The sequence below is a fragment of the Amblyomma mixtum genome, chromosome 8 (assembly GCF_055824585.1).
Source record: "Amblyomma mixtum isolate Tamu chromosome 8, ASM5582458v1, whole genome shotgun sequence".
Classification (NCBI taxonomy): Eukaryota; Metazoa; Arthropoda; class Arachnida; order Ixodida; family Ixodidae; genus Amblyomma; species Amblyomma mixtum.
In genome coordinates this window covers 78,795,365-78,822,864 of record NC_143019.1, presented here as the reverse complement: position 1 = coordinate 78,822,864, position 27,500 = coordinate 78,795,365, and the positions used below count along the sequence as shown (strand labels likewise).

General features: G+C 45.1%; 1 protein-coding gene across 1 annotated transcript; it reads left to right on the top strand.

The window, feature by feature from the left end:
* Positions 1-4,181: 4,181 nt before the first annotated feature.
* LOC149333125 (uncharacterized) lies at positions 4,182-27,259 on the top strand. The gene is made up of 5 exons (XM_089555989.1): positions 4,182-4,351; positions 6,623-6,723; positions 11,407-11,469; positions 17,818-17,892; positions 27,005-27,259. The coding sequence occupies exons 1-5, from the start codon at positions 4,243-4,245 to the stop codon at positions 27,086-27,088; spliced, it is 432 nt and encodes a 143-aa protein (XP_089412115.1). The 5' UTR covers positions 4,182-4,242; the 3' UTR covers positions 27,089-27,259.
* The last annotated feature ends 241 nt before the right edge of the window (positions 27,260-27,500 follow it).

The window sequence follows — 27,500 nt, the reverse complement described above, 5'->3', positions numbered from 1 at the left end:
GTGCAGAAAAACTTCAGTCCCATAAAGTGCTCTGCCGGGAAGAAATCTTCAGGTCCCTCCATCTTTCGATTTTTACAGTGGGTTCGCCGTATCTCCACATCAACTAAGAATATTTTTGGCTTTCCAGATGACTCTCGAATTTTGTCCGTTGCTTTCGGCATAGTATGGGCTCAATGTTAGCAGCCTGATTGGCTCCACATTCAGCTAATAGCCTACCAAATTTCCTTGGAACATGCTGGGCACACTTGTAAGGGTGCTAATCCTGAGAGCAGCCATGGTGGTCAAGAAACTGCTTAAAAAGTTACGAGGAACTTTAGCGGCTAAAGTGGTGAAAGGCGAAAGCCTGAGTGCTGCATTCTGCTACGCGATTGTTCACTTCACATTTTGTGGGTGCATTAATTAACTGCCAATAAATGACGCTTAAGCTTCGCCTTTAGGAGTGGAACGCGACAGCGTGTTGTAGCGCTGCCGGGAGTCCACGGAACGCCACCACCCGTTCGGCGCGATGCGTTGCCCTTTGAACGCAACGCTTTTTGAGGAAAGGAAATGTGGCTGTAATTCTCTGTCGTCTCGGTGGACACCTGAGCCGCACGGTACAGGAAGGAAGTGTGAGTGAAAGAAGAAAGAGGGGCCGTAGTGAAGAAAATAAAAATTGTATTTGAGGAAAGGAAATTATGCATTAACTGTCTCACATATCTCTGTAGACACTAGTCGAAAATTGTATTTGAGGAAAGCAAGTTGAGCAGTAACTGTGTCACATACTTCGGTGGACACCCGTCAAAATTTGCGCGTGGTGACGTCACGACAATTTGGAGTAATCTGAAACGCGGACAATACGCCTTGCTCGTCGGTAAATAAGTTTTTGAGGAAAGGAAATGTATCTGTCTCTCATATCTCGGTGGACACCTAAACCTCGCCGTAACGGGAAGGGAGAAAGATCGGAGTGAACGAAGACACCGTATTCACTAGACGCACCTTTGTTCATTCCAAACCGTCGAACTGGCATGGCGGAGCTTCTGCTGCCTGTAGCTGGAATCCTCGAATTTTTTCACTTTCCATGATATTCAAACACAACGCTTCAATGTAAATGCAGAATAGAAGAGGGCTGAGGGGACAACCCTGGCGCACCGAACGCTGCAGGCTAATGGGGGCCCCCAAACTCTTATTTACAATTAATCTTGTCGTGCAGCTCCGGTACGCCAAGGCAACTCCCTCACAAATAATGGACACTAAATTCACATGGTCGAGTATGCAGAACAGGATATCGTGCGAAACACAATCGAATGCCTTCTCAAGATCTAGCTGAAGGATGGCTACACAGCTATTTGTGTAATCACAACATTTCAGCACACACCTCGCTTTATGAATATTGGAAACAATAGAGCGTCCCTTGATCCCACACGTCTGGTGGGGACCGACTATATCCTGAATTACTGACTGTAGTCTACAGGCTAAAATCTTCATGAAAACTTTATAATCCACGTTTGTGAGGGCGATAGGACGATATGCTGTGACCTGCTTTAACTTTTCTGCGTCATCGGATTTAGGGATTAGCACTGTATGGGATTTACCATAAGACGGGGGCAATTCATTTTCTTTATAAAAAAAAAAACTGGCATGGCGGAGTGGTAGCGTGCTCGACTCGCACTCCGGAGACCGGGGTTCGATTCCCAAGCTCGGCCAATTTCTTACTCGGATTTATTTATTTATCTGGTCTGACTAGAAAGGTTAATTGGACTAATTGGACTAATTGGTTATGTAAGCAATTAACTAAACTTAAACTTACTTGGAGCATCACTATACGATCCCTCTACTTGGTTGCATGGTTAGTAGCCAAAGTACAATTGGCCCCGTTTGAAATTCGCGCAGTGTGACGTCACGACCGTTTCGACCAACTGAAAAGCGCGACATTTCTGTCGACAGCTCCTGCTTAGAACGATGAGGCATTAAAGGCTTCCGCCTTAATACCTTCTTGGGGTCTCGAGTGGTTGTTTGAGACAGTTCAAAGGTCTCGGAGAATTCCGTTTATCAGTAATGACTACCGACTTCCTGCAATTTAGATCAAAGAAGCTCGTGCCGAGGTGCTGTATTTGACGACCTTTTAGTGACACTGAAAAAAGTTTCTCCGTGGTTGGCAGGCTATATTGCTAGCATTTCGGAGACCGGCGGTTGTAGTCGTGCATTCGTGTGTCATTCCCTGACTTCTGGCCAGAGTACGGTTCTTGTACGGCATCGGGTATTACCCTGATCGTCGCAATTGAGCTGTACTAAAGAATGTGGTAGGAATTTAAGATAGTTAAACAGAGTGGACGTGCTAAAGCTTGTATTTAGCCAGGTTGGCTCGTGGTTTTGCTTTCCTAGGTCGTCGGCACGTCGGGCAAATAAATTAGTCCGATCAAGTGTGGTTTACTCTCATGTGTGAAGTGCTGGTGACGAAGACTCTTTCAAAGTAATCGACGAAGCACCGGGGTGAGAAGCAGGGACACCAATAGCAGTTCTGAAGCATGAGCGTCAGCCTGTCGCCTGAAGAGCTTCGGTGTCGTTGGCGTCGGCGCATGATTATCTTCTTCATTCCAATGGTATTACTCAATGAAGACAACGATTCGCAATGCACAGCGCTAGAGTCCGTTGCAGTTTGCATTACTCTACTACAAATTGCTCGATTATGGTCAGAGAATGGTCGCTTTTGTGTGGTGCTGTGCCTGATTATTATTGCGCGCATATATGTCAGAATGATTATCGTTAACCGACTACTTTTCGTTCCATTGTTCCTGGCTTGCTGTTATCTATTGCGGTGCTGTAAGCCTAGGGGGGTGACTTTTATGTCGCCTTTTGCCTCGGTACCAGGCAAAAAAGAAATATTTGCAGAAATTTTATTATAGGAATGAAAGGAATTCAAAGATAGCAATTTATTCTAGAGTGTTTGACCATTTGCGTGGAAGCGCATGTGCAGAACTCGGGTGCTCTTATGACCTAAAAAGATGTTTCGACTCAATCGCTTGCCCTAATGAGCAGCCTTAAAAATTTTAATTGAAGTTTTTAATGCTCGCAGGTAACGTATTAGGACGATAATAAATGCTGATTCTCCATCTTGCTGCAGAAGTGCACACATTAGAGATAAAAAAAATTAACGTAGAACATGAGGTAGTGTGCTATGTGAAGGGCAAGTGACTACGGAATTGTGAAAACATTCTGTTTCATTGGTTCCAGCCTGCTTTACCAAAAGCAGCACATGGCACATCAAAATTTCATCAACGGTGTCAATGGTGATATATGTGATGGTATAGTAAATGGAGAGTACGGACACATCACATTGTTTGTTTATTTACAAGCAACCTAAAAATTAAACCAACGGCGCAGAAGAATTATGGGCGGGTGCTAGGGGCCGTTCGGCCCCAAATACAACTCTAACAGGAAAAGCAACGAGCCTTGCCATCGATTCGCTTTTAGCCTTTCGAAGTCATCGCTTTATGAGTGATTTCATTTTATATGAAGGGAGTTTTATACGACTTGCAAATATATATATCGTCGAAACATATGAACGTGTCGAAAGACTGTTGTACACAAGACTCATGCCGTGCATCTGTGTTCAGTGAAGAGCGCTGTGCTTGTCACAGCACACAAGTGATGGCATAATACACTATAAAAAATAACCTCGAGCCTTCGAGCATTTCCTCCATTTTACTTTACCTGCACTTCTTTTTTAGCTGAGTATATATATTATTCGATTCGTGTGTCTAGTTATTAGCGTCGTTGATTGAATAACCACGTGAATAACATTCACAAGTGTAGAAAGTTGAAGTTCGAGTCGGCAACGATGATCCGTGGTGTTTAGCGTGAACAGGCTGAAGGACAAAGTGTGCGTACCACTTTCTCTCTCATTCGTTGTGCTCGCGCTACCCATTATGGGTGAATTACATATTCACGTAGACTCACACTGTGCAAGGGAACTGGAGGAACTCTAAACATGGCGCTTGAATAGGTTGTCAGCCTCCAATAACGTTCTTCTGACATTGCTTGCATTTAACGCTCCGGAGAAGACAACTCTTCAATAGCTTTTTCATGATGAATCATTTAGTGTTTACAGAACCCAGTGAAGAGCAGCTGTCCATCTTTTTCTAGCGCTTTACTTTGCGACAGCCATCGCGAAGTCACTTCTCTGTCGTTTCTTGCAGGCGTCAGACACATAAGAAAGCCTCGGCGCAAACGTGCACTTCGAACGGCTGGTCAAGGATCTCGCGAATGGCTGTGATTATGGGAAAGTACTGCGCCACCGCCCTGCTTCTTTGCGTGGCCGTAAACGCTGAAAGTCTAAAACGAGGAGCTGTTGACTTTTGCTTCGTACGAATGAGTGAGTTTTCACAAATGCTTTTTTATTTGGTTTTATAGATAACACTAAAATTAGCTCTTCAGTTAATAAGCCTGAGGGCAGCGACAGAGCCCTATTGGTTCCTTTGGTAAAGCATTGGTATCTTTTCTTCGTTTCTACATTTAATGGTAGGATTTATATTTGATATGTTATACCCCTTATAGCGTTACAGTATTTCTCTGCCATGGTAGGGATAGTCATAAAGTAGTGCATGTATGAGTTGGTCTTTTGCAAATAAAAAGGCATTCGCAATGGGCAAGGCCATAAAGTATTGCAAACAATAACATTATCATTTCTTTGGTAGTGAGCAACGAATATTTTCTTACACGAACTTTTTTGAATTGTAAATTTTATGTTACAAGTAGTTTGTGACACGTACACAAATGTGCTTACTTGCTGTTAATGTATATCGTGTGGTTTGACCGTCCCGCCTAGCGCGAACCAAATTTTGAGTCCAAATCTCTCATAGAATCCCGCTTCATGGTCAATGAGGAAGAAACCGTGCTTCGCACCGGCGATTATAATGCGCCATTAAGCGCGCCGAGAGGAAACTTTGGTTTTCATGTTAATTGTTTCAAGCTATTTTTTAACGAGCCCAATACTTGTCTGCTATGTTCGTTTATTTTTTTAGTTAAAAGTAGTGTGCACGTGCACAAATGTAGACTGTTTGTAAAAGGTAGTGCTTTATTTTCTTTAATCTGTCACAAAATTTTATCTTTGCTCTTTCTGTGCGCTAGAAAAACTGAGGTTTCAGAGTGTGTTGTGAATATTTTCTTATTCGATTGAGCAGCCCGAGCTCTATTAGCAAGTTGGCATCATTCTCGTGCCCCCTCCCCGTAACCCCGGGGGCAAAATAAACAATACTTGATGGTGTGTTGGCAGTGGCGAATATCACTAAGTGAAGATATAAGATAGCTGCCGCCGTTACGTACTGCTATGCAGAAAAATATCCACGCGGCTTACAATGCTGCCTTACACAAGGTGGTCTAATCATTGCTTTAGTTCTTCGGGAGTATCTTCCGTCTTGCAACGCAGGCCGACTTTTCAAAAATAACAGAGTCCATAATTTGCAGTACACTGGGCCAAGATATTGCTTCCATCCAAAAATAACAGTGCATAGTTGCCAGTACACTACGCCAATATTATGCTGCCATTTCCCGACGGTATTACACAAAAGCTTTTGTTGTTGGCGTTATCCTCATTGTGCTACCGTTGGCGAAAAAAAGAATAATATTCACTCAGAAGCCCACAGAAACGTTCATATTGGCTTTTAAGGTCATCCTCGTATTTGTATTCACCCTTATTCTTTTCCGCCAAAACGGAACAAAATTGCAATGGCAGCAGTTGAAGAAGGAATATTAGGATAGAAGGAAATAACAGAGCGCACCTTCTACGAAATACACAGTCGTGTTCGGCACAGCCAACTACAATGGAAAGCGACCAATTGAAAACTGGGCCATATACTCGCTACTTCAGCCCGACGCAGGCTACGGATGTTTAAGAGCGTACGTTGTTGGGCTAGTCGGTCAATCATGGTGAATACAAGGGGGGTACTGCGCACAAAAAGACAAGGACAAGAAGATAACACAACAAGCGCAGACTCGCGACAAGTCGCGAGTCTGCGTTTGTTGTGTTATCTTCTTGTCCTTGTCTTTTTGTGCGCAGTACCCCCCTTTTATTCACTAGGGATGTTACCGGTTGTGAGGTCCCTAACGAGAAGTTTGCCCTCGCGATATCTAACGTTCCTCTGAAAATATGAGGGCCCAACGAGCCTGGGTGCTCAAAAAAGGCTGTTTGATTTCTTTTTTAGCGGAAGCGATTTTGGCATGAATTTACCACTGTTTTTTGCGTGAACGCGGCACGGCCTTACATTTCTGGATGGATGGAAGCGATGACCTAAGCACGGCAATACGCTTTCAGTGTTAGCAACTATGCAAACTGCCAGCGCAGAAAGGCTGAATCAGGTTGTCAAGAAGACAAAACACGCTGGGATTATTCGTACGTGGGCATCGGTGTTTCATTACTTTGTAGCGCTCAAGCCTCTTCAGTGCTGGATTGCCTTAACAAAGGTGCGTATTAGAACCGGGCAACTGTAGTATATTATTTTTCATTTAATTACGCAGCATTTCATAATGTAAAATGCAGCCATCGAAAAATTATCAATGTTTTATATGTATCTGTTCGGTTTTATGTGCCCCGAAAATGGGGCCCTGTACATTTATTTAACAAACAGTTTATTTTCCCATTTCGTAGACCCCTGGGACTACGCCAAGGCGATGCGAGTTGCCACAGATATCATTTGGGCTTGTAAGAGCACAATAATTGCCATAAACATACCAGCAGACTCCAATAATGTAAGTCATACTAATCTTGGAAAGTTTGTAAACCGTGATTATTTTCAGGGCTCCAAAAATTTGTTTTGTTGCGGTCTCAAAAAGAGTTTTTCTCCACTCTATGGTACTCTGGTAAAGGCCAAACATGCACCCACACCAGCGTTCGCGCGCTATAAATGGCTACTATTGCGTGGTTTACAACGCCGTGGACAAAGGACGATCAGAATAGCGTAAAAATCAAAACTTTATTGGGGCACACTTGCGCCCACAAAGATCTGAACAGCTCGGCGGCGCCTGTAGCAACAAACGTGTTCGACGGTCGTCGAACAGTATACGTGCCGCTCTCGGCCACGCTAAATTTAAAGCTGCAAGCAACCCTCCCGATAAGGCATCACAAGCGACTGCAACAACCCGGAGCTTTGTGCAAGCACTTTGCATGGCTGCGATCGTTCCAGATAAATTTGTTCGCATCTTGCTAATCAAAGACAATGATAAAGCAGAAGAGCTGGTAGCTTTGAGCGTGAACGAATGGAAAGTACGAAGCTTGACGACAATATATTGTTCAGGGCATGGCTTTATTTGCAAGATAAGCGGGAAAATGAGTCAAAACAAGGAACAGCAAGCGTCAGGCTAACTGCAGCTAAAGTTTTCGCCATTCAACCTTGTTCTCTCCTATGTTATGCGCAGAGCCACACCACGCAGCGTATTCGGAGTAACACTTGTACGTGGGCAGAAGCTCGCTCTCGAGCAAGTGAACAAGACCGAGGATTGCAGCATTTCACTTGAGAACGTGCGGCCGCTCCCGTCAGCAGCGATTCATTCAGGTCACCTTTGCGATGACATAGGTGACAACACTCAGCCGAGGGATGACAACAAAGGGCCTGGTGTAGCTGCAAAAGAACTGATACAAGCCTCGGCGTCGTAATGCTGCCCAAAACCAAACGAGCTCTCCTGGATCGTAGGTGATTGTAACATGGTCTGCACCGTATCGGGCCTTGTAACGGTCTTGATACGAGAGTGTCGAGACGAGCATGACGACGGGATAACTCAGTGAGGCAGAGATCTTGCGAGAAAGAAGAGTCATCGTGTATGGAGAAGGGAAGGACGATGTCGAAGAAGGTTTACGGTAAACGTGCATAAAGAAGGAAGAAAGGAGAATAACTGGTTAGTTGATGCTTAGCGGTGTTATAGGTGCACACCACAAACGGGAAGACGGCGTTCCAGTTCTTATGGCTGTATGCTACATAAATCGGCATCGTGTTGATGAGTGTCCGGTTGAGGTGCCCTGTAAGGCCATTTGTCTATGGATGGTAGGGAGTAGGGTCGTGGTATACTGAGCCACATAGCCGGAGCAGTTCTTCTACAATGTAAGCAGCAAACTGTCGACCTCGGTCACTGATGATCACTAGGGGTGCGCCGTGGCTAAGGATGGTTCGGAGAAGCAAGAAGTGGGATACGTCGGCTGCTTTGGCAGAAACGAGCGCAGCCGTTTCCAAATATGGAGTCAAGTAGTCAACAGCCAGGATAATTCAGCGGCAGCCGTCAGACGACTTGGCGAAAATACCAATCAACTCAATGTTAATTCCCTTACAAGGTGATGCATGGTCTGCACGCCTGAAAATGGTCAGCAGGTAGCGTAGTCCACCGCTTCAGGCTTTGGCAGGGGGCACAACTTGTGACTTAGCGCTTTGGTGTCGTGTACAATATGATATCAGGACAAGCAGTCAACGCCAGCGTGGCGACGACCGCTCAGAGAGAATACAGAAAAGTCGTATTCTTGGAGATGGAATGCCCAACGAGCTGGTCGATCATAAGGATCGCTGAGTGAGTGTGGCCAGTGATTACGTAGAAGTGGCGGCCGTATAGATAACGGCAAAATATGTTAGCAGCAAAGACGACGACGAGGATTTCCACTTCTGTCACCGTGTAGTTGCCCTCGGCTTTTGTTAACGAGCGGCTTGCGAAGACGCTAACAGCCCCGCGCCGACGCTCACGCCGCTTGCGTTGGTATGACACTCGGTGGTAACAGCCGGACCAAAATGGCGTAAAAAGGCACAAGAGGTTAAAATAAAGTTGACTTTCGGAAAGGATGACTCACAGGCCGGGGACTACACAAACGGAGCGTCTTTTTCCAGCATGTAGGTGAGCGATTCGGCAATTTGGGCGAATCCTAGAATAAAAGGGCGGAAATATTAACTTAGGCCCAAAATCTTCCAAATGCTTTGCATTTTCAGTTGCTGGAAAGTCGCGCACTGCACCAATCATTTGTGGGTCGGTCGAATACCATCCTGATTTAGCAGGAATCCCAGCACCATGGTCTTGTCGTTCATCGAAATTACACTTGTAAGAGTGTAAAAGTAGACCACGCGGTTCAATGCTGTCTATCACAAGGATAAACTGCTCATTATGCACGAAAAATGTCTTCCCATAAATGGTCACAGCATCCAGGTAGCACATGCATATTTCCCCGTTAAAACATGCATGATGGTGTCCATAAATCGTTCAATCGTCGCTGGGGCATTGAACAGCCCAAAGGGCTTCACATTAAATTCGTAAAGACCATCAGGGGTCACAAACGCTGTTTTCTTCCGAACTGACGGATGCGTTCGGATCTTCTAGCCAGACCTCATGTGTACAACTGGAAAATAGGACCCTGACTTAATACAGTCCATGGCATCATCGATAAGCGGAAGAGGGTGAATGTTCTTCTTCTTAAGGCCGTTTAACTGACGATCACCTAGAGAAAATCACCAAGGGTTGTCTCTTCCTCACCAAAATGATGGAAGCAGTCTGCGAAATCCCGTATAACCCATTTTTTCAACACGTCCAGGATCTGTTTATCGGAAGTGTTACGCCGATTGCGCTGCGTGGCGTGGCGCTGTTCGCATGGTAGAAGAGAATGAGGTTGAAGCGCTGCAATCGTGGGTCTTCGTGACTCGCTCGAGGAAGAGCTTCGTCTGCCTGTACACAAGTGTTGCGTCGTTGACGTTGCATGCCACCCCAGAAAATGTAACAATTTAGGCAATGTGCTTGGGCGCTAAGGAATCGTAATGTCCTATGCTACTACTACAAAGAATAAAATCGCTTGCTTTGTTTTCATCACAAGGCCCTCTAAAAACGGAGGAAACGAAGCGACCGATTAGGGCAGGCGACGTTCTGTTCTCATCGCTGTTCGTAATAACGTGACAAAATTTCACGGGCTCCTACGGTTCATTGCCCGTAGAGCTTTGCCTTACTCATGGGCCTAAAGTGATGGAAAAAATTTGGTCTCTAGGAAAACTGATCATACTTAAAGTGGTACATATTAACATAATAAGCCACGCCTGTACTGCTACATATTTTGTTTAGCCGCATGCGACAATACGTTTCTGAGATACTTACTGACCGCTGTGAGAGTTGGCTCCTCGGGAAAACGATTCAGCCTTTCGTCTCGGTGCAGCCGGGAATCACAGCAAGCCGCTGCACACTGAAGAGTGCTTTAAGTGTATGCTCGTCAGTGGCATGACCGTAGAGTACTGCTTACCGCTGTAAACGACGATGATAATCCGGTGGCTGTATCCCTGCAGCTTTACGTGAAAAGACAGGGAACGAACGAGGGGCCGTCGGTGTCGAGAAAACTTATGCGTCACACACACACCCCCATGTTGGCGCGGGGAAATGGCAGCCGCCAACATTGGTATGCTGCGTAGACAATAAATGTCCAGTTGTTGGCATCATACGCATTGCCGGCTTGAGTGAGACGTTCAGTGCAGCATGCTGCTACCAAGGCAGGTAATGTCCAGTGTCTTATGTCACGCCAAGCGTGCGTAAAAGAGCGTTCGGTAAGCCGCCGGCTGCAGGTAGGCCGTCGCGTCACACGGCACTATATTGGCTCGACTGGGCAAGGCTTCTCGCGCACTGGTGGCGCATACGAAGCAATACCCAGCGTTCCGCGAATACGCTGGCGGCTTCAGAGGCAGAGTCTGTGCAGTCTGTACATTGCTGCGTAAGGCGGCAGGGACCAGGTCTCTTTTTGGATGGCAAACGTCCGCGAAGTAGCAAGAGCAGAGGAGAGGAGCGGTCAATTACCGACGATGGAGGTGGCGGCGTCACCTGCAAGCTCGGCTAACCAGCAGCTGCCACTAGGCGGCGGGCATCCGCTAAGGAGCTTTCAGAGGTTTGAAGGAGTCCTCAAGCCAACGTATTGCTCTTTTGGGAAGCGAATAAATCACGTGTATGCTGCATTTTACTTCTTGGTAACGTGTCGGCTGTAAAAAACGGGGATTTCCTCATTTTCACCACTTACTGCGGGTCGCAGAATTTTATGATAAGGAGTTTAAAAGCGAACGGTATCCATTCATACCGTCTTTCAGGCTAGTTTATGTTTACAGTGAAATGTACTAGACTTCGATTAACTGCTATTTTACCTAGTAAATACGTTTCTCCTGCCTTAGTATATCTACTATAGAGGACATAGTTCTGCGGACGGAATATTCTAGTGTTTCAAGAGGCAACGCCATACCTTAAATGAATTCCAAGAGTCAGCGATATAATGGGTTGTAATGATTCACTATGAGTGTTCAATGAAGCAGAACTGATAAAGCATCATTCTTAGCATGTACCGTTTTGATCATGCACGCGAAGCGACTATTGCAATGACGCTTTCTTGGCGACATGTTTCTGTGTGCAAAAGCAAGAACTGGAAAGGCAACCTCTATTTTACAGCAGGCTGAAAGACTTTGTGCTGTGCTCCGCTTGTGCTACTCATTAGCTGAAGACCAAAGCAAGGTAAGGATAACAAAGAATGGCTTATTCTTGGCTGAAAAAAAAAGAATGGGCATAAAAGCCGCTCCTTAGAGGCGCATCATTCCCTTTGCAACAATGCCTAGCTGTGTGCAAAAATTGGAGTTTTCTCATAGCGAATCGAATCACCTGCCATTGAACTCCCTGAACGATTTTGATAGCGTAATTTGAATATTGTTTGAGGCGAATCGAATATACCAGGGTTTTCATTGAAGTCCGCCGCTAATTTTCCAAAACAGCGTTTTTGGCGTAAAGAAACGTTTTTTGCGACATAGTAATACCAATGTAGTGGACGTCAAAAAACTAGCGGATAGTTCAGAAGTTCACATTCTAATAGTGAACTTTTGAACTATAACCGATAGGCGGCTTTTAACGATTACGAATTTGTAACCTTACGTTAGTAACTGCCATATTAAATTTTGGAACTTCGAAAATGCGAGTACCATCACCGCGACGGCTCAACAAATTGCGGCTGTTTCTGGCACTCTTTGAAAACTTCGTGCCAGCGGAGAGCACGAAGCGACGTCCATAAAATCGCGAAACTCTGTGGCTAGGTACCACGTGACAATCGCTGCCCCGCCCACGCCAGATAAACGAACTGTTGAAAAGCGGGCGTCCCCGCAGCGCGGGCGGGGCAGTGATTGTTACATGACACTTCATCACGGAGTCTCGGCGCTAGGAATTTCTTAGTATCGATGACACAAAGCGGCGAAGGTGAGGCCGTTTTCGAAATTTATAAAATCGAAATGGCTATTACTAACGGCCCCCTACAAATTCTATAAACACTCGGGCGGCCATCTGCAACGGCTAAAAAGCTAACTATTAAAATTTTGTTAATCACTTTACTTGTCAACATGATTTAACTGCTTTCTGACATCCGCCAGCAGTGGTTTTACTGTGGCCCAAAAAGCATTTTTTTTGCCTCAAAAACCCTCTTTTTAAAAACTACTGGCTGGCTTTCCTGAAGCAGCTCGCACTTTGAAAATATCATAAAGTTTGGTAATGTTCCTTTTTTTTATAATGGTCATTAATAATGGTTTCATAATGGTCAAATAAAACCCGCCGCTGTTGTCTACAGCTTTCTTCTCACGCAAAAAACTTTGCATCTACAGCAGACGTAGGTACTAAAGTAGCGGCGGATTTCTCCCAAAAATGGTCGGGGAGCAGATGTCACAAGTGTAGCCGGCATCGTCCTTGCTGGATCTGAGGATATCTCCTCAGTCGTTCACTGTATAGTGCGTTAAGAGTTGGCCTCTAAGCTGCAATTTGCCACTCACGATCACGAGTGCCCCCCGGGTACCGTGCTTCGGCCACCTATGGAGCAGCCCAATCCCTGGCATTGACGCGCCTATGAAGCGCCTACAATTACGGCGCAGGAGATCGGTCTCTCTTTTCCCAACACCGACATCAACCTGGCTAATACTTACCCGTTAACCTACCCGAGATCATGCCTTCTGAAATACCTCGATGCGCACCTGCTGGGTATTCTCGGTCGACGCGGCCTCCTATCTACTCCTACAAGAGAGAGGCGCTGGTATGTTACAGTTGCGGCCGCAGTGGACACATATTCCGCTATTGCCCGCGCCGTTGATTTACGCGTCCTTCCGAAAGACGCTCTTCCCGCTTCCGAGACTCCGTGCCGTGGCAGCAGCCTTTTCCCGGCCTTGCTCAGTCTCCCGTGTCCTAGCGCAGCATCACTCCGCCTCCACTGCAACCCGACTGTTCTCCGTCGCCCGTCGCCGTTCCAGTTCGCCACTACAGCGAAACTAACTTGTGCTACTGATGGTGGTAAGGTCGCAGGACGGTATACTTCACCCATACCTCTTCCCATTCTCATGCGGAAGAACAGTGTCAGTGTGCGTGAATAACGTTACAGCAGTTGTTTTGGTAGGCACTGGTGCCGCGATGTCTGTGAGAACACTTTCCTCTAGACATCGTCTTGGGCAAAAAGTAATGTTTACACGGGACTGAGCCGACACTTTTTGCGGCGTAGGGAATGAAAATTTATTTCCTCTCGGCTTTTGCTCTGTATCTGTAGCAGTGGGTTCGGAACGTCTCAGGACAGAATTTGCAGTACTAGAATGTGTTACGCTTGATGTAATCCTGAGCATTGACTCTTTGCGCGAGTGTGGAGCTACACTAGGCATTGGAGCTGGCGAAATTTATGTGTAACTACGGTTGCTTTCTGCGTTCGTCAGAGATGCGCCCCAGAGTCGTAACGGCCTGCTTTTCTTCAGGCAAGAGGTTTTCCTGCCAGCTCAGACAGCAGCTTCGTCCCCATTAAATATTCCGGCATGCGACTGGCGCCTTGTCACATAATAATTGAACCGAACATACCTAGAGTATTAAAGAAAATGTATTGGTCCCACATGTTGTGATGGACGCATCATTCGGTTGCACCCACGTGTGGGTATTGAACCCTTCTGCATAACTAATGCGCCTCGGTCTTGCTTTAAACTTGCCAGATATTACGGCTACGTTGCTGACACTGTCTCGGCCGTTTTCGATTGACCCCGAACTGAATCCGAGCCGTCGGGCTATTCTCCTCAGTTGCGACATTTGATCAACAAATCTCTTCCATCTCCTGAGCGACGTGCTTGTCTTGTGCTTCATGCCCAGTGCTCTACTTTACCCTGACCGGATCTCTCTTTTCTTCGCCAGCCTCTCGCATATATCATAAATTTAACCCGGGCAATACCAATTCCATCCGTCAGAAAGCGTATCGAGTCTCTACGGCCGAGCGCAAAATCATTCGCGATGAGGTCCAACAGAGGCTGCAGGACGGTCCTGCGGGAGTCTTCCAATCAATGGGTCGCGCCTCTCATAGTAGTGCAGAAGAAAGGCACTCCATGGTGATTTTGCGTCGATAATCGTCGCTGAATGCGGTCACAAAGAAGGACGTGTGCCCATTACCGCGCATTGATGACTCTGTGAAATGTCTTCACACGACACAATATTTCTCGTCCGCTGATCTCCAATCGAACTTTTGGCAAATATCGATCCATCCATCTGACCGAAAGAAAACCACCTTCGTGACTCCGGACGGCCTCTTCGAATCCAGTGTAATGCCGGTCGGCACGTGTAATGCACCTGCGACGCGACGTTCAAGCGTTCAATGGCTACGTTTCTCTCTGGATTTAAATTTCAATGTATGCATGTATTATTTGGGTGACGTCGTTATCTTCGGCAAGACTTTTCAAGAGAACAACGAACGCCTCGGTATAGTTCTCAGCTGCATCTGAACTTGTCTTAAATTTCAAGAAGCCACAGTTTAGAGAGCGGCAAACTATCGTTCTTGGATTCCTCGTGGATAAGGAAGGAATGCGACCCTATGTGAATAAGCTGTTGAAGTTCGGAATTTTGAAAAGCCACAAATCCTGAAAGGCCTTCAGAGTTTCCTCGTCCTGTTGCCATATTTCCCGGTTATTCCCGGTTCGCTTTTTTCCCGGTTTTGCGCACTATGCACACCCGCTCACTTCTTTTGTGCATAAGGACTCGCAGTTTGTGTGGACTCCTCAATCTGATTCGTCTTGCAATGAGCTGAAATTTGCTGACTTAGGCGCCCCTTTTACACCAGTTTGATCCTACTGCTGCGGCAGAGGTCCACACTGATGCCCGTGGTATATGCCTAGGGGGGCTGCTTCTCCAGATTTAAAGTGGTGCCGAACACGTTGCTGCGTATGCGAATCACACATTACAAAGCCCGAGAGCAACTATGCTGCAACTGAATTGCAAAGCGTATCTGTTGTCTTTGCTCCCCACAAGTTCCACCCGTACCTGCAAGGACGCCCGTTTACAATCATGACCGATCATCATTCCGTATGCTGGCTCATGGGCCTGGCTGGTCGTCCGGCGTGTTGGTCTCTGCGCCTTCAGGAATACGACTTTTTTGTCGCCTACAACAGTGGCCGCCACCAGACTCACGCAGACTGCTTCTCACGCCATCCGTTGCCACCTACACTAGCGGGGAGGAGGACTTCGAAGGGTGTTTGGCTTTGCTCTCACCACCGTTCCAAACAGAGAAGCTTTTTGGCGAGAGCAACAGAAGGACCTCGCATTGCAACCTTTTCTTGCTGCGGCGCACACGAGGGCACATTCTACGCAGTCCACCCTTTAAGACGGAATCCTGTACCAGAACTATTCGGTCGATGGTACCTCCGTGTTCTTGGTTGTCCCAGAGAATCTTCGCAACGATGTGTTGCACCACGCCATGCAAGACGACATCCTGTCGGGTCATCTTGGGTTCGACCGTACGCGGCACAGACTTCTCCAACGCTTCTACTCGCCCAACATGTATACGACCATTAAACACTACGTGGCAAGCTGTCCCTAATATCAATGTTTAAAGCCAAGCACAGCTCTCTTGTAGGCCTTCTAAAGCCTGTCAGGCCATTACCGGCACTTTTTTGAAAAAGTTGGCGTCCAACTGCTTGGCCCCTTTCCCAAGTCTTCAGAAGGCCGGCGCTGGATTATAGTCTGCATAGGCTATTTGACAAGACAACTGGAAACTGCAGCGCTTGTATCAGCGAAGACAAGTGACGTGTCATCTTTTCTGCTGCACTCTATTGTGCTTCGTCATGGTGCTCCCCGTGCTATCAGCGACCGTCTGAGCGGCTCTAGGCTCAGCGCCTCTAACTACCGCCGCTCCTCATCCTATCACCCACAGACCAACGGCCTTACAGAGCTCACTAACAGCACCCTCACTAACATGCTCTTCGTGTATGTGGCATCTGATCACCGGAACTAGGACTCCGTGCTACCGTTCGTGACCTTTGCATACAACACTGAGAAGCATGAGGTCACCGGATATTCTCCTTTGTACCTACTCTACGTTATGATTCCGCGCGTATTTCTGGGCACGATCTTTCCCTTTTCGTTTCAAGAAGAAATTTCCACCCCCCAATTATTACGTCACGATGAAGAAGCTCGGCGACTGGCCCGCTTGCGCACTTCGTCTTCTCAACTCCGATCGAAAGAAAGCTATTACGAGCGTCATGTTGCAGCTACGAGCGTCATGTACGAGCGTCATGTTGTGTCAAGCGCGACGCGGTTTGTGGCAAAAATGTTTGTTTACGCATTCTGGCCCTTTCGTCGTTCTGAGTCGACTGAGTCATGTAAACTACGTCATTGCCAAAGTAACCGCTAACAATCGCCGCTCTCACAAGACCCGAGTAGCCCATGTGGCCCATTTCGAGTGCTGCCACCGTCAGCCATCCTGAGTGGATCGAGGACGAGCTCTGTTGGCCACCAGGGAAATTGTCACGCGCCACGCAGCCACCGCGTTGGAAGAGAACGAAGCACGCGGGCGCCGTGTGAAATGTGGACGAAGGTGAAGGCGCTCGAAGGACATTCGCTTGTTAGCCTGCGCCATTTCTTCCAGTCTGCCCAGGTGTCACCTGCAAATAAGCCTATTTCAACCCCAACAATATCGCTTGATCTCGGTGAATTTACCATTACATTTGTAACTAGTTTACTTGTATTCGTCATAACGAGTAATTGCTATTTTGTCTGTACGTATGACATCACCGTCATACTGGCATACTTCCACATAACCGTTTGTGGAGTTCCGTGATTTGCCTTTTGCCAGCTAAAACTATAACTTCCCCAAGTTATATCACCATACTATTTCACTAACCTCTAGCTCTCCGCTGTTTCGCATGATTCGTAGGAGTAGTAACTTTTCTAAAACAACCCTGTTCCCATTCGGTTTGCTTTTATCACTAACTTGTTCGTATTAGACTCAGTAGCAAAGCTGCAGTAGTCGTATTCAATTTCGTTTTTAAAAAGTACGATTCTCATCCCCATAGTGGGATGAATGTGTTGTTAGCTCGAACTTGATTGCCTCCTATAGACGATAGTGTTGAGAGCGCGACTCTTAGGCGCCCGTTCCTTCATTGCGCATCGTAGTAGTCGGTGTAGTTTACACAACACGCCACCTGACAGGTGGCCTGTGTAGCCGTGCGAGAGGTCGCGTGCTAGCAGGTAGTAGCAGAACAAAACGGTGCTGGCAGAGGTGAGAGCGCGGGAATCGACAACGGGAAGATGGCTGCCACGGGAAGATCCCCTAGCGTAGCATAGGTGGCATATAAAGAGCTGAGCTCAAATTTTTCGATGCCGACTATTGTAACTGTCTCTCCATTTTATCGCATATATTTCATATATGTCGAATGCAAAATATGTTTCCCCTTAACAAGCTGTATTGCCTTCGCATTTGAACTGTTGGAAACAGTTATAGCGACGGATAAACACAGTCTTTCGTCGCAGACTGATGCGAACACTGTACGCGTTCATTTCGCTGAGTTATTTATTTTGTGTGTCTGCGTGTTACTGCAGGGTGAAGGCACACTACGCCAACACGTAGCCAACTGTTTGCTGAAGATTAGCGAAGCTGGAGACGTACTCTATCCTGTAAGCATGATTACAATGTTTCGCTAATATTTCGTGAAAATTGCATGAGGAGTAAAAAATCAGCTATAATGAGCATGTTCTTCAACCCTGAAGGCTATTTCAATGAAGAATTTTTAATTTTTCATTACACAGTACTGCCTGCCTCGGTCTCAGGCCATAGGCAGGAGTGGGCAGTGCGATAAAGGACAGGCAAAAGAGAAAAGCAAGAAAATAGATGCAAAGAATAAATTAAAAACAGCTATAAAAGCACTACAAGAATTTCTTCTGCACAAGACGGTTACAACAAAGCGCTGCCACTGTGGCCGACTTTAAAAACTTCATGACACGCACAAGTTGTACGCAACATTCCAGCAATATGCAGTAAAAAAAAATAGGTTGCGAGCAGCAAAACGGCAACGTTTCCCCCTACTCCCTAACTCTTCCTTTTGAAAAAAATAATAATAAATAAATAAATGTTTTTACTACTACTACTTGACGGAGAGGGCAACCACAGCTGGAATTCGAGGTGAAGATCTTGGTAACGTACCGGCTATTTCTGTGAATGGTGTTCTGTCGATGCTGCGTAAACTTGATAAGAAATGTTCTGGTCCTGATGGGCTTGCAATTGCTTTTTTTAAACGTTTTGCAACACAATTATCCGAGTTTTTAACACAGATATTTCAAGTCACTTTATTTTCTGGTGGTGTGCCGGAGGACTGGAAAATGGCCCGCGTAGTACCAATACATAAAAAAGGTGATAAGCTAAGTATTTCTAACTACAGACCGATTTCAATTACTTCTTCTTGTTGTAAGTTAATAGAACACATAGTCTCTGGGTACCTTAATTCGTTTCTAGCTGAAAATAACATTTTATCCCCTTTGCAACACGGCTTCAGAAAGGGTATGTCCACCGGGACGCAATTGGTTTCTACGGTTAATGAATTCCAAGTTGTTCTTGATAAATCCGGGCAGGTTGATGTTCTTTTTTTAGACTTCCGCAAAGCTTTTGACACTGCTTCTCACGGCAAACTCATTTCTAAATTAGATGGTACTGGCGTCCCTACTTATCTTCTCAACTGGATTCATGCTTATCTTAAACATAGGAAACAATACGTAGACGTTAATGGCGGCAGATCTAACGATCTTCCAATTACTTCAGGTGTACCTCAAGGCAGCGTCTTAGGGCCACTGCTTTTCCTAATCTATATAAACGATCTGTCTGCTTCCTTCCCCGGAAATGTCTCTTTAAAGCTTTTTGCATATGATTGCATAATTTTTAAGACCATAAATTACCAGAACGATCACTTCATCTTGCAAAATGCGCTTCTAGCTGTTCATCACTGGTGCGTAAAATGGGATATGCAACTGAACCTTGATAAAACTGTTCTCTTACGTATTTCGCGCAAAAAACATTTTAGTTCTTTCTTTTACACTCTGCAAAGTCATGTAATCCACGAGGTTACACAGTATAAATATTTAGGGGTAACGTTAACTCATGACTTAACATGGACTTCACACATTGCAGACATTTGCTCCTCGTCTTTTTCTAAGCTTTGCTACTTAAGGCGGAAGCTTAAAGATGCCCCAAGTAAAGTTAAACTCCTTGCATACTCAACATTCATTACGTCCAAATTAGAGTACGCTTCGGTATTATGGGATCCATTCATAAAGAAAGACATATACAAGATAGAGATGGTGCAAAGGAAAGCGGTTAGGTTTGTTTATAACAAATACAGGAGGTTAGACTCACCTACAACACTAATGAAAACCAATCATATTCCATTACTTGAAGAACGCAGAAAAATTTCCCGTCTGTTGTTTATGCATAACCTTTTAACACATAAACTAAACATACCCCGCCCTGTAATTCACAAACAATTGTCGCGCCGAACACACCATTCACGAATTCATTTGCTGGAATCCATTTTTGCAAAGACAGACTCATTCAAGCACAGTTTTTTTCCACGGACTGTTTCCGACTGGAGCTCTCTTCTCGAGGCCATTTTCCAGTCCTCAAATTTTAGTAAAGCTCTTGAGAAGCATTTTCTAGAGTGAATGAGCGTTGTATTTTGTTATTCTCCTCATTGTTTGTAACCCCATGCATTTTCTTAGTATTTGTCATTTTCAATGCCTTGTACAGCCCCTCCTGCATGGGCCAATCTATTGGCCTGCAGTATTTTGAAATAAATAAGTAAATAAATAAACAACCATTCATAATTTTAACTAAATAGAAAACGCGACATCAATAAAAAGACGCAGAAAAGCATCACATTAAGTTTGGCACACTGAGAGACACCACCATGATCGATAGCTTGAGTCGGAAACAAAATAACGAATTATCGAATCAATACTCCAGTCATTCTTCAATTCTGCATAAACGGTTGATGAATACGTAAGACGAGCGGCGTTATTAGTATGCCTCTAATCCGCCAGTAACAATATTTCTGAATGATGGAAGACATAAAAAAAAAGCAAATATCTATTATGACAGCTGAAAAGACGGAGTACTGGGATTTTGGTAATTGATTTTTTTCCGAAACACCGCAGAAAAGGACATGACGACACGAGCGCGCGCGTCATAGTGTTGTTTGCATCCGTGTCTTTTTTCTGCGCTCTTCCGTAAACTATAGTGTGGCAAAACGAGCGTGGTGGCATGTACTATCGCAATGAAAATATTACGGGATGACTTCTTAGGGAAAATCTCTATTGTAGCTCTACCTCGCCACCCTGTCTTGTGGTATTATTACTATTACTAGCGGATAGAGCATGCACGCCTCTCATATCTGAATTGATTTCAGGCGAGTGTAATCCGTGATTACATAGAAATGAATGTATTTCTGCACACTCGCGTCCCGTAAGCTTTTTGTAGCGATAGTAGGCCAAAACCAGTTACCGCATATAGCTAGGTAATGCACTAGCATGCAACATCAAAATAGTTTACTATATGCTCCATCCGAAAAGAGGGCTGTTGCTGCATGTTCAGCTCTGGAAAATGCCGCCGTACATGCCACCCAAAGCTTATGCTTTCCAGTAACCTCAATATCTATATAAAGCATGCTTTCCATCATGTTTCATATAGATATAGAAGTTACTTTACAAAGGAAGGCTATTGAATCATACAGCTGAAAAAAGCCTATGAGGTTACCAATATCTTCAGTAAAATCAATGTAGCCCTATTTGCTTAACGTCACACCCGCTCACGAAAACATAGTGTGGTCAAAAAGGCTACCGGCTCCTTTTAACTGCGTACAGTTCAGCTATTTCTGTGAGGGGCAGTATCGCTTAGGAACTGCTTTCTCGTGAGTGTCTGGACATATCCGCGATGTTTTTGGGCACGATGCATTTTCTACAATCTCAAAAGCAACCATCTAAACATATTGATGCCAGCCGTTAGGATCTTGCGGAAAATTTCCACCCAGTGGCTCTTTATTCGCCATCCTAGATTAGCCTAGAGGACCACTGCCGCCGCCTTAGTCCTGTCCGCTGCATTATCAAGCTGAGGCCGTTTTGACAGATGACCACACTCTAGCAGAAGTACCCCAGATGTTTCCGTACTACTCAGTAGATGCTTTGTCCTTATACAGGCTGCTGCAAAGACTAAATTAAAGTTCGTTTTTTAGCCATCGGGTTCGTATTTAAAACATTAGAGGGCAGCGCAAAAACGACACGGAACACAGAACGCAGTTGCACAAAACAGGTGCTACGGCAGGAGTTGACATAGGTGGCACTTGGGTTGCTTGGGTTGAGTAGCGACCCAAGTTGCTCTTTCCGAGCAGCCTCTAAGGGTTAAACGGGCCGCCGTCTAACGCGGTGAGCATGTTGCCCAACAACAGGTGGGCAGATCAGCAGCCTGCCACGAAACCGTCTTCAGACAAACAGACAAATACACAACGTCCGAATGCGGGGAATGGCCATTATAAAAGATAGCGTACCAAAACCAAAAAAGTACAGTTTTTGCATCTAAGTGGCTAACCGGAGTCTATGATAGAGCGAGGTTGGTTCGACGGCTCTTGGCAATCACAACGTGAACAATAGAGGGGAAAGCCCAGGGTGTTTGACAACGTTTAGGCAAGAGGACTGTTCTTCGTCAGGCGAGGACAAGTCCTCTTGTCGAAACGTTGGCAAGCACCCTGAGGCTTTCCCCTCCATTGTTCACTTTGTGATTATGGCTAACAATTGGGACCCCGAAAGGCGGTCTCATGGCAAACGAGCATGAAAAACTATAAACACAGCAAAACTAAAGAAGTGTCTCAATCTAAAAACAGATAAAAGCTTATTCAATCGTTAGGAAGCACAATTAACAACTCAGCTAAACAGTAAAAACAAGAATAAAACGTAATCAGGGGGAAATCCGGAAAGAGGAAAAAAAATCGCTAAAATCATTAAAGCAAAGGCATATGCAAAGCGCGTAAGGAAAGACATTCCAGCTTCATTGAAGGTATCGAGAAATCCAGTAAAACACCTTTCTCAATGGTGACAATGGCGAAAACATTAAAAAGTTTCGTGTATATTTAAAGTACGAAGATAACATTGAAAGAAGCAAGTTCACGCTATGCGCATCCAAGGAAAACGTACTGCACTGACAAAAGTGTACGCAAGCAGGAGGACACAAAAAGTGTAGCCACGAGCGAGGAAGCCCATTTCTACTTCGTGGGATGAAACTAATGGTGTACTGACACACGAGTCACCGGCCTACCGAATATGAAGAAACCTGAGTCACTTCTATTTCAATATTGATGGTTTTAGCGAATTGAGATCTACTTTCTGATTACCGCCTGATTAGTTTATTCTTTTTTCACTGTTTAGTCGCGTTCTTTGTGGGCCCTCATAAACATTCAATAATCATTTTATATACTCTTGCAATGTGAATCGGCTTTCGCATTTCATGCTTGATTCCTATGTTTTTGTTGTTTTTCTTCACGCCGTGCCCACTGACCTCACTATTGTTAGCCATATAATAAGAAAAAACCCTACTATTGTTTGTCTTTTTTCCGTTTTGCCTTTGGGCTTCATTGGCTCTTTGACTGCCACTTTGTCTTTGTTACGGCTTTGTAATGAGTTTCGTAGTCCGCACAACAACCTGTTCGTAGTCCGCACCCGTCCTGTCTTCAGTGTTACTTGTGGGTTCCGTGCCGTTTTTGCTTTGGCTTTTTGTGCTTTAACTAAAAATGACTACACTTGCTACCGTAGATGTGAAGTGTTATTCTGAAAAACATTTGGCACTAAATAAAAAGTAAACGCATTTAATTGAACATAATATGTACTTTCGTTACGATGTTCTGTTGCGTAGCTGCTTTTCTCCCCTTCACTTTGCATACCCCATTTTGCAGATATCTCGCTACGCTGAATACTCATCTTATGACCTCTGTAATCGCTATATTTATGATTTTTATTTATTACGTCTCTGGCTACAACAAGGTACCTTTTCTGCCTTGCTGTCCTTACAAATTAAAGGAAAATAACGAATCGGATTCCTAGTGAGTCAGCATATGTTTTAATTTTCGCGTTTACGTGACAACGCGCAATTTTGTGCTCGCTGGGGGCCCAGACCCTGGTTTTTGTTACGAACTATTTACTGGTACAACTGAGCATTAACTCATGCATTAATTAATGCTTCTGAAAGTGTTTTCAGATTAGCTGGAAAGCACACTACACAAAGAGAAATATATTTTGAATAATCACACAGATATACAGCACTCTTCACAGGTGACGTCCCCTTGGGGATTGATCACAATTAACACAGACAGAAACGGCTATTCTAGCCTAACGCTAGGTCCGAAAAAATAAACTCTCGAGGCAAGATATGGGCATTTCGTGCGGAAGCACGTTTTGTTATATAACCGTGACCCATCTCATAAACTTTGGCCTTTTTTTTGTACGTTGTCAGGATCTCACTAAAGGGTGGAACATGACGCTAACAGACTGGTTCCACCATCTGATTGTAAGTTGACGCTTATGACCTTTATTATGTCATTTTACAAAGCAAAATTTGCGGGCAGCTATCCAAAGTTCATGACAGCTTCAAAATAGAGTCTAACTTCACCGTTGTCCATCCCACTAGCTGAACCTAGGAATGGCGGGACTCCGGCGTCTCACATTTCTTTGTCGTATGTGCAGAAAGGTTCTCTTTCTAGCCAGGCATGGGGAAGTAAAAAATAAACGCTGGTGTTCTTAGTGGTGTTAGTGGTGGTGTTACAGTCATTGGTTGTCCTCTTCGAAATTTCTAAAAACTGTACATAGTAACCTAGCCTGCTCTACGCGAAATCTCTCCAACCCGTCTGTTTGGACGGCGTTCGATTTAACCCCGCACTACGCCCCTTTAAAGAGTCGCAATTTGCCAACCCTAAAATATCTTTCACAAAATAATAAATAAAAGTTGGGCAGGTTGTGCAAGCATCCAATTGAAAAGTCTGCTGTGGGAAGATGACAAGAGGGCAGAAACACAAGGCCGGCAACAAATTCGCAGCTAGATATTACTGTTTCAAAGCCAGTTTTGTTAGATGAACGCAACAAAGACGCAAAGAAAGCCCACTGCACAAAGAAACAAAATGCGCTGCTTCGCGATACTCTTTTGTCTGTCTGTGCGTGCGTGCCAGTGTTTCTTTTCTAAGGATTCTATTTCTATGTTTACCGTTGCGCTTTTGAACATGCGCGCAAAGCAATAAATTTCGCCTGTGAGCAAGCGCCCGTCACTGTGTTTCCGTCCTTCTGCTGCCGTGGAGGGGATGGGTTTCAAAAATCAAGAACCAAGTAGCCCGTGAAAAAATGCTACTGCGTTGTCATGATTATCTAATATAAAGAGAAATTTTACAGCGCTAGCTCGTGCGCCGGGCGGACCATGCGGCGTGAAGAGCGCCTAGCATCGAAAAACACGCCCGCTGCCGACGACCTGGGCCCGCCAGATATTCACGTGCTGCGTCAGATGTAATTGGAAGCGGTGGTTGACGTAAGCCAATAGCGCAGACGACCTGTCCTTCTGTGGTTTGGCAACATGTGTCTACCGGGTCCAATATGGCAGCCAATGTGGACGTGCTGCGCATGGTGTAGGACACGGAATTGTGTTTTTCGCCATATAACGAGCAATTCTCCAAAGAATTAAGCTTCGCTTCTTGGAACTAAAACGACTTAATTTCAATTCGGACGTCCCACAGAATGTGAATTCGGACTTTCGACCGCTCAAACTCTTTTCAAGGGTTGTAAAGCTATTGTAAGGCGACACAGATGAGCGCTTTCAGAATTTTACGAAAAGTGTCCACGTTGCACAATCAGAGGTATCTAGCACTTGCTCATCGCGTCGTTTTTGCCATCGAGGAACTCACAGTGGCAGCTGCCCTCCCCTTGTGAGATCCATTTAGCGTCCTCCATCGAGTTCCGTGCGTCGCGACGCCGCGGCGTTTCTTACCACGTGAACTCGCATGTCGCACTGCCTTAATAGGGAACGGCCTTTGTCAGTAAGCGGACAATTAGGGCCACCGACGTCAGTGAACCACATGTTCAAGTAACAAGAGATATCATTGCTATGTTCAGAACTAACTCCGCAGCATTTTTCTTTGTACCCCTGTGCTGAAAAAATGAAAACTTGCAGAGAAAATACGGTTTGCATGAGCTATGCAACTTCTCAAAAAGCAGCTGTAAATGGTAAATGCATCGCATGCATGAAAAACCAGTTAGTTACACCTGTATGGTTACCGTAGAGTGGGCATCATGCACACCAAAAAGGAGTATTTTACACCTTCATTGCTTTTGTGCTGAGCGTGCAGGGCGTAAGGCAACGTGTCCTCAGAACGCCACAGCAATTGAATGGCAACGCACTTGTTTAGCACTGTTGTTCAGTGATTGTACAAAAGTACACCCTCTGTCACAAATGTAAAGCCCAACGGGTGTGCTACTAAATCATGTAGGTGGACTCTTACAAAAACCTTAGAACTCATGATCGTAGGACAGGAGACGGTGAAAGTTCTTGTCAGCCCCGACAGAATAGGCAGATTTGCTACAGCGTAAGGCACACGCAAATCAATAAAGTACGCTAACAAGCACGTGGATGGCACTACGCACGCATAACACGCTGTTTCAGATCCAGCTCCACTACAACCTCGTATGCGTACTCCAGTCTGTCAGCTTCCTTACCAGAATCTTGCGTGTGAAACGAGATAGCGTTGCCATCATATGGCCCCTTGTTTCGGTGCTGGGATGTCCGTCTGGGAGTGGGTTCCTTCATTTTACTGTGTTTTTTGGTATATTCAGCGGTTACAAATCTGATAAACGGCTTTCACTTACTGTAATCTCACGTGTAATAAAACGAATAAACTCTCTAATTCGTCGATTAGTTTTGGATCTGAACATACTGCCCTTCCTTGTACTAAAGAGAAGCGTATATCTACTGCACTGTATATCTACAGTGCTCCAAAAAGTACTAGTTCTCTTTTACACGAATTGAGCCCTCCATTTTTCAGAGATGAGGCGCTATTCTACTGAGTTACTTACTGAGGCATTTTTAAAGAAGTTGTTGTGACAGTTGCGACAAAAGATTCAGCGAAGTACTTAAAAAGGTCAAGGTGTCACATGATCAGCGATCAGCGCCTAGTGATTTCAGATGGACTATTTAACAGCTGTACACATTGAGAGCCGGAAGCTTCCTCTGAGATTGTGCTGTGGCTGACAAAAATTTTGATTTTCTTGAAGTCGAATTGAGCACTTCTTTACCAACCTAATGTGCGGGTGGTTCACTTTGAATTCTTTGTTTATTTTTGTACACTTTGTTGGGCGTTGATCACAGTAGTGATCCGTTTAAAAGTAGAGGCTGAAGAAATGCACACTGACATGACTGACGTGAAGATCAATGAAGATACTAACCCGGGATAGGAGCAGGAGGGGTGACAGACCGGCGCCTTTAAGACTAATGGGATGCACGTGCTTTCATGTGTGGTCTGTTTTCAACGTGGACCCAACTTCAACAACATATTTTCAAACCCTGGAAACATTCTCTCTAGGCATGGAAAGAAGTGCTTGCTACGCTTGTATGCTGCATTTGTGTAGTGCTATCGGAGTGTAACATGCGTTTTGTTCCTTGTGCGACATAAACACAGTTAATATGCTAAGATTCTGAGCTTCGCAATTTGTTTTCTTTTTGCAGAATTGTACCAGCGGCGTTTTCCCAAGTGACTACAGACATGCTGTCCACTCTACGGCCGTGTTTAAGGATTTCATGACTGGGTAGACTGCTTCATGTGACTGAAGCAACTACTGCTTCGTCATGAAACGCCGTAGGCCTATATTATGGCATATATATCCATGAAAAGAACGAGAAACGGAATTGTTATGCGTGATGAAGGTGTAATTTCAAACTGAACAAAACATAATATATCAAAATGTAGAAAATAGTTTTGCTGTTTTCGTCCCGTTTTCTCAAAACAGTCCAAAGTCAAACATAAGCAAGCCGTGCGCAAGGAATTGACTCTCTATGTACTTTTTACCAATCACTGAAGCGCAAGGATGCTGCTCAATTTCCAAATTAATGAAACGTGCGGAAAATCCACGAAAGGTGAGGAAGGGCAGTTTTAGGCTTTTAACTACACGCTACGGCGGTGGTGACCGTAGGAAAAAAACAAAATTTGAATGAGTTTAGTTTA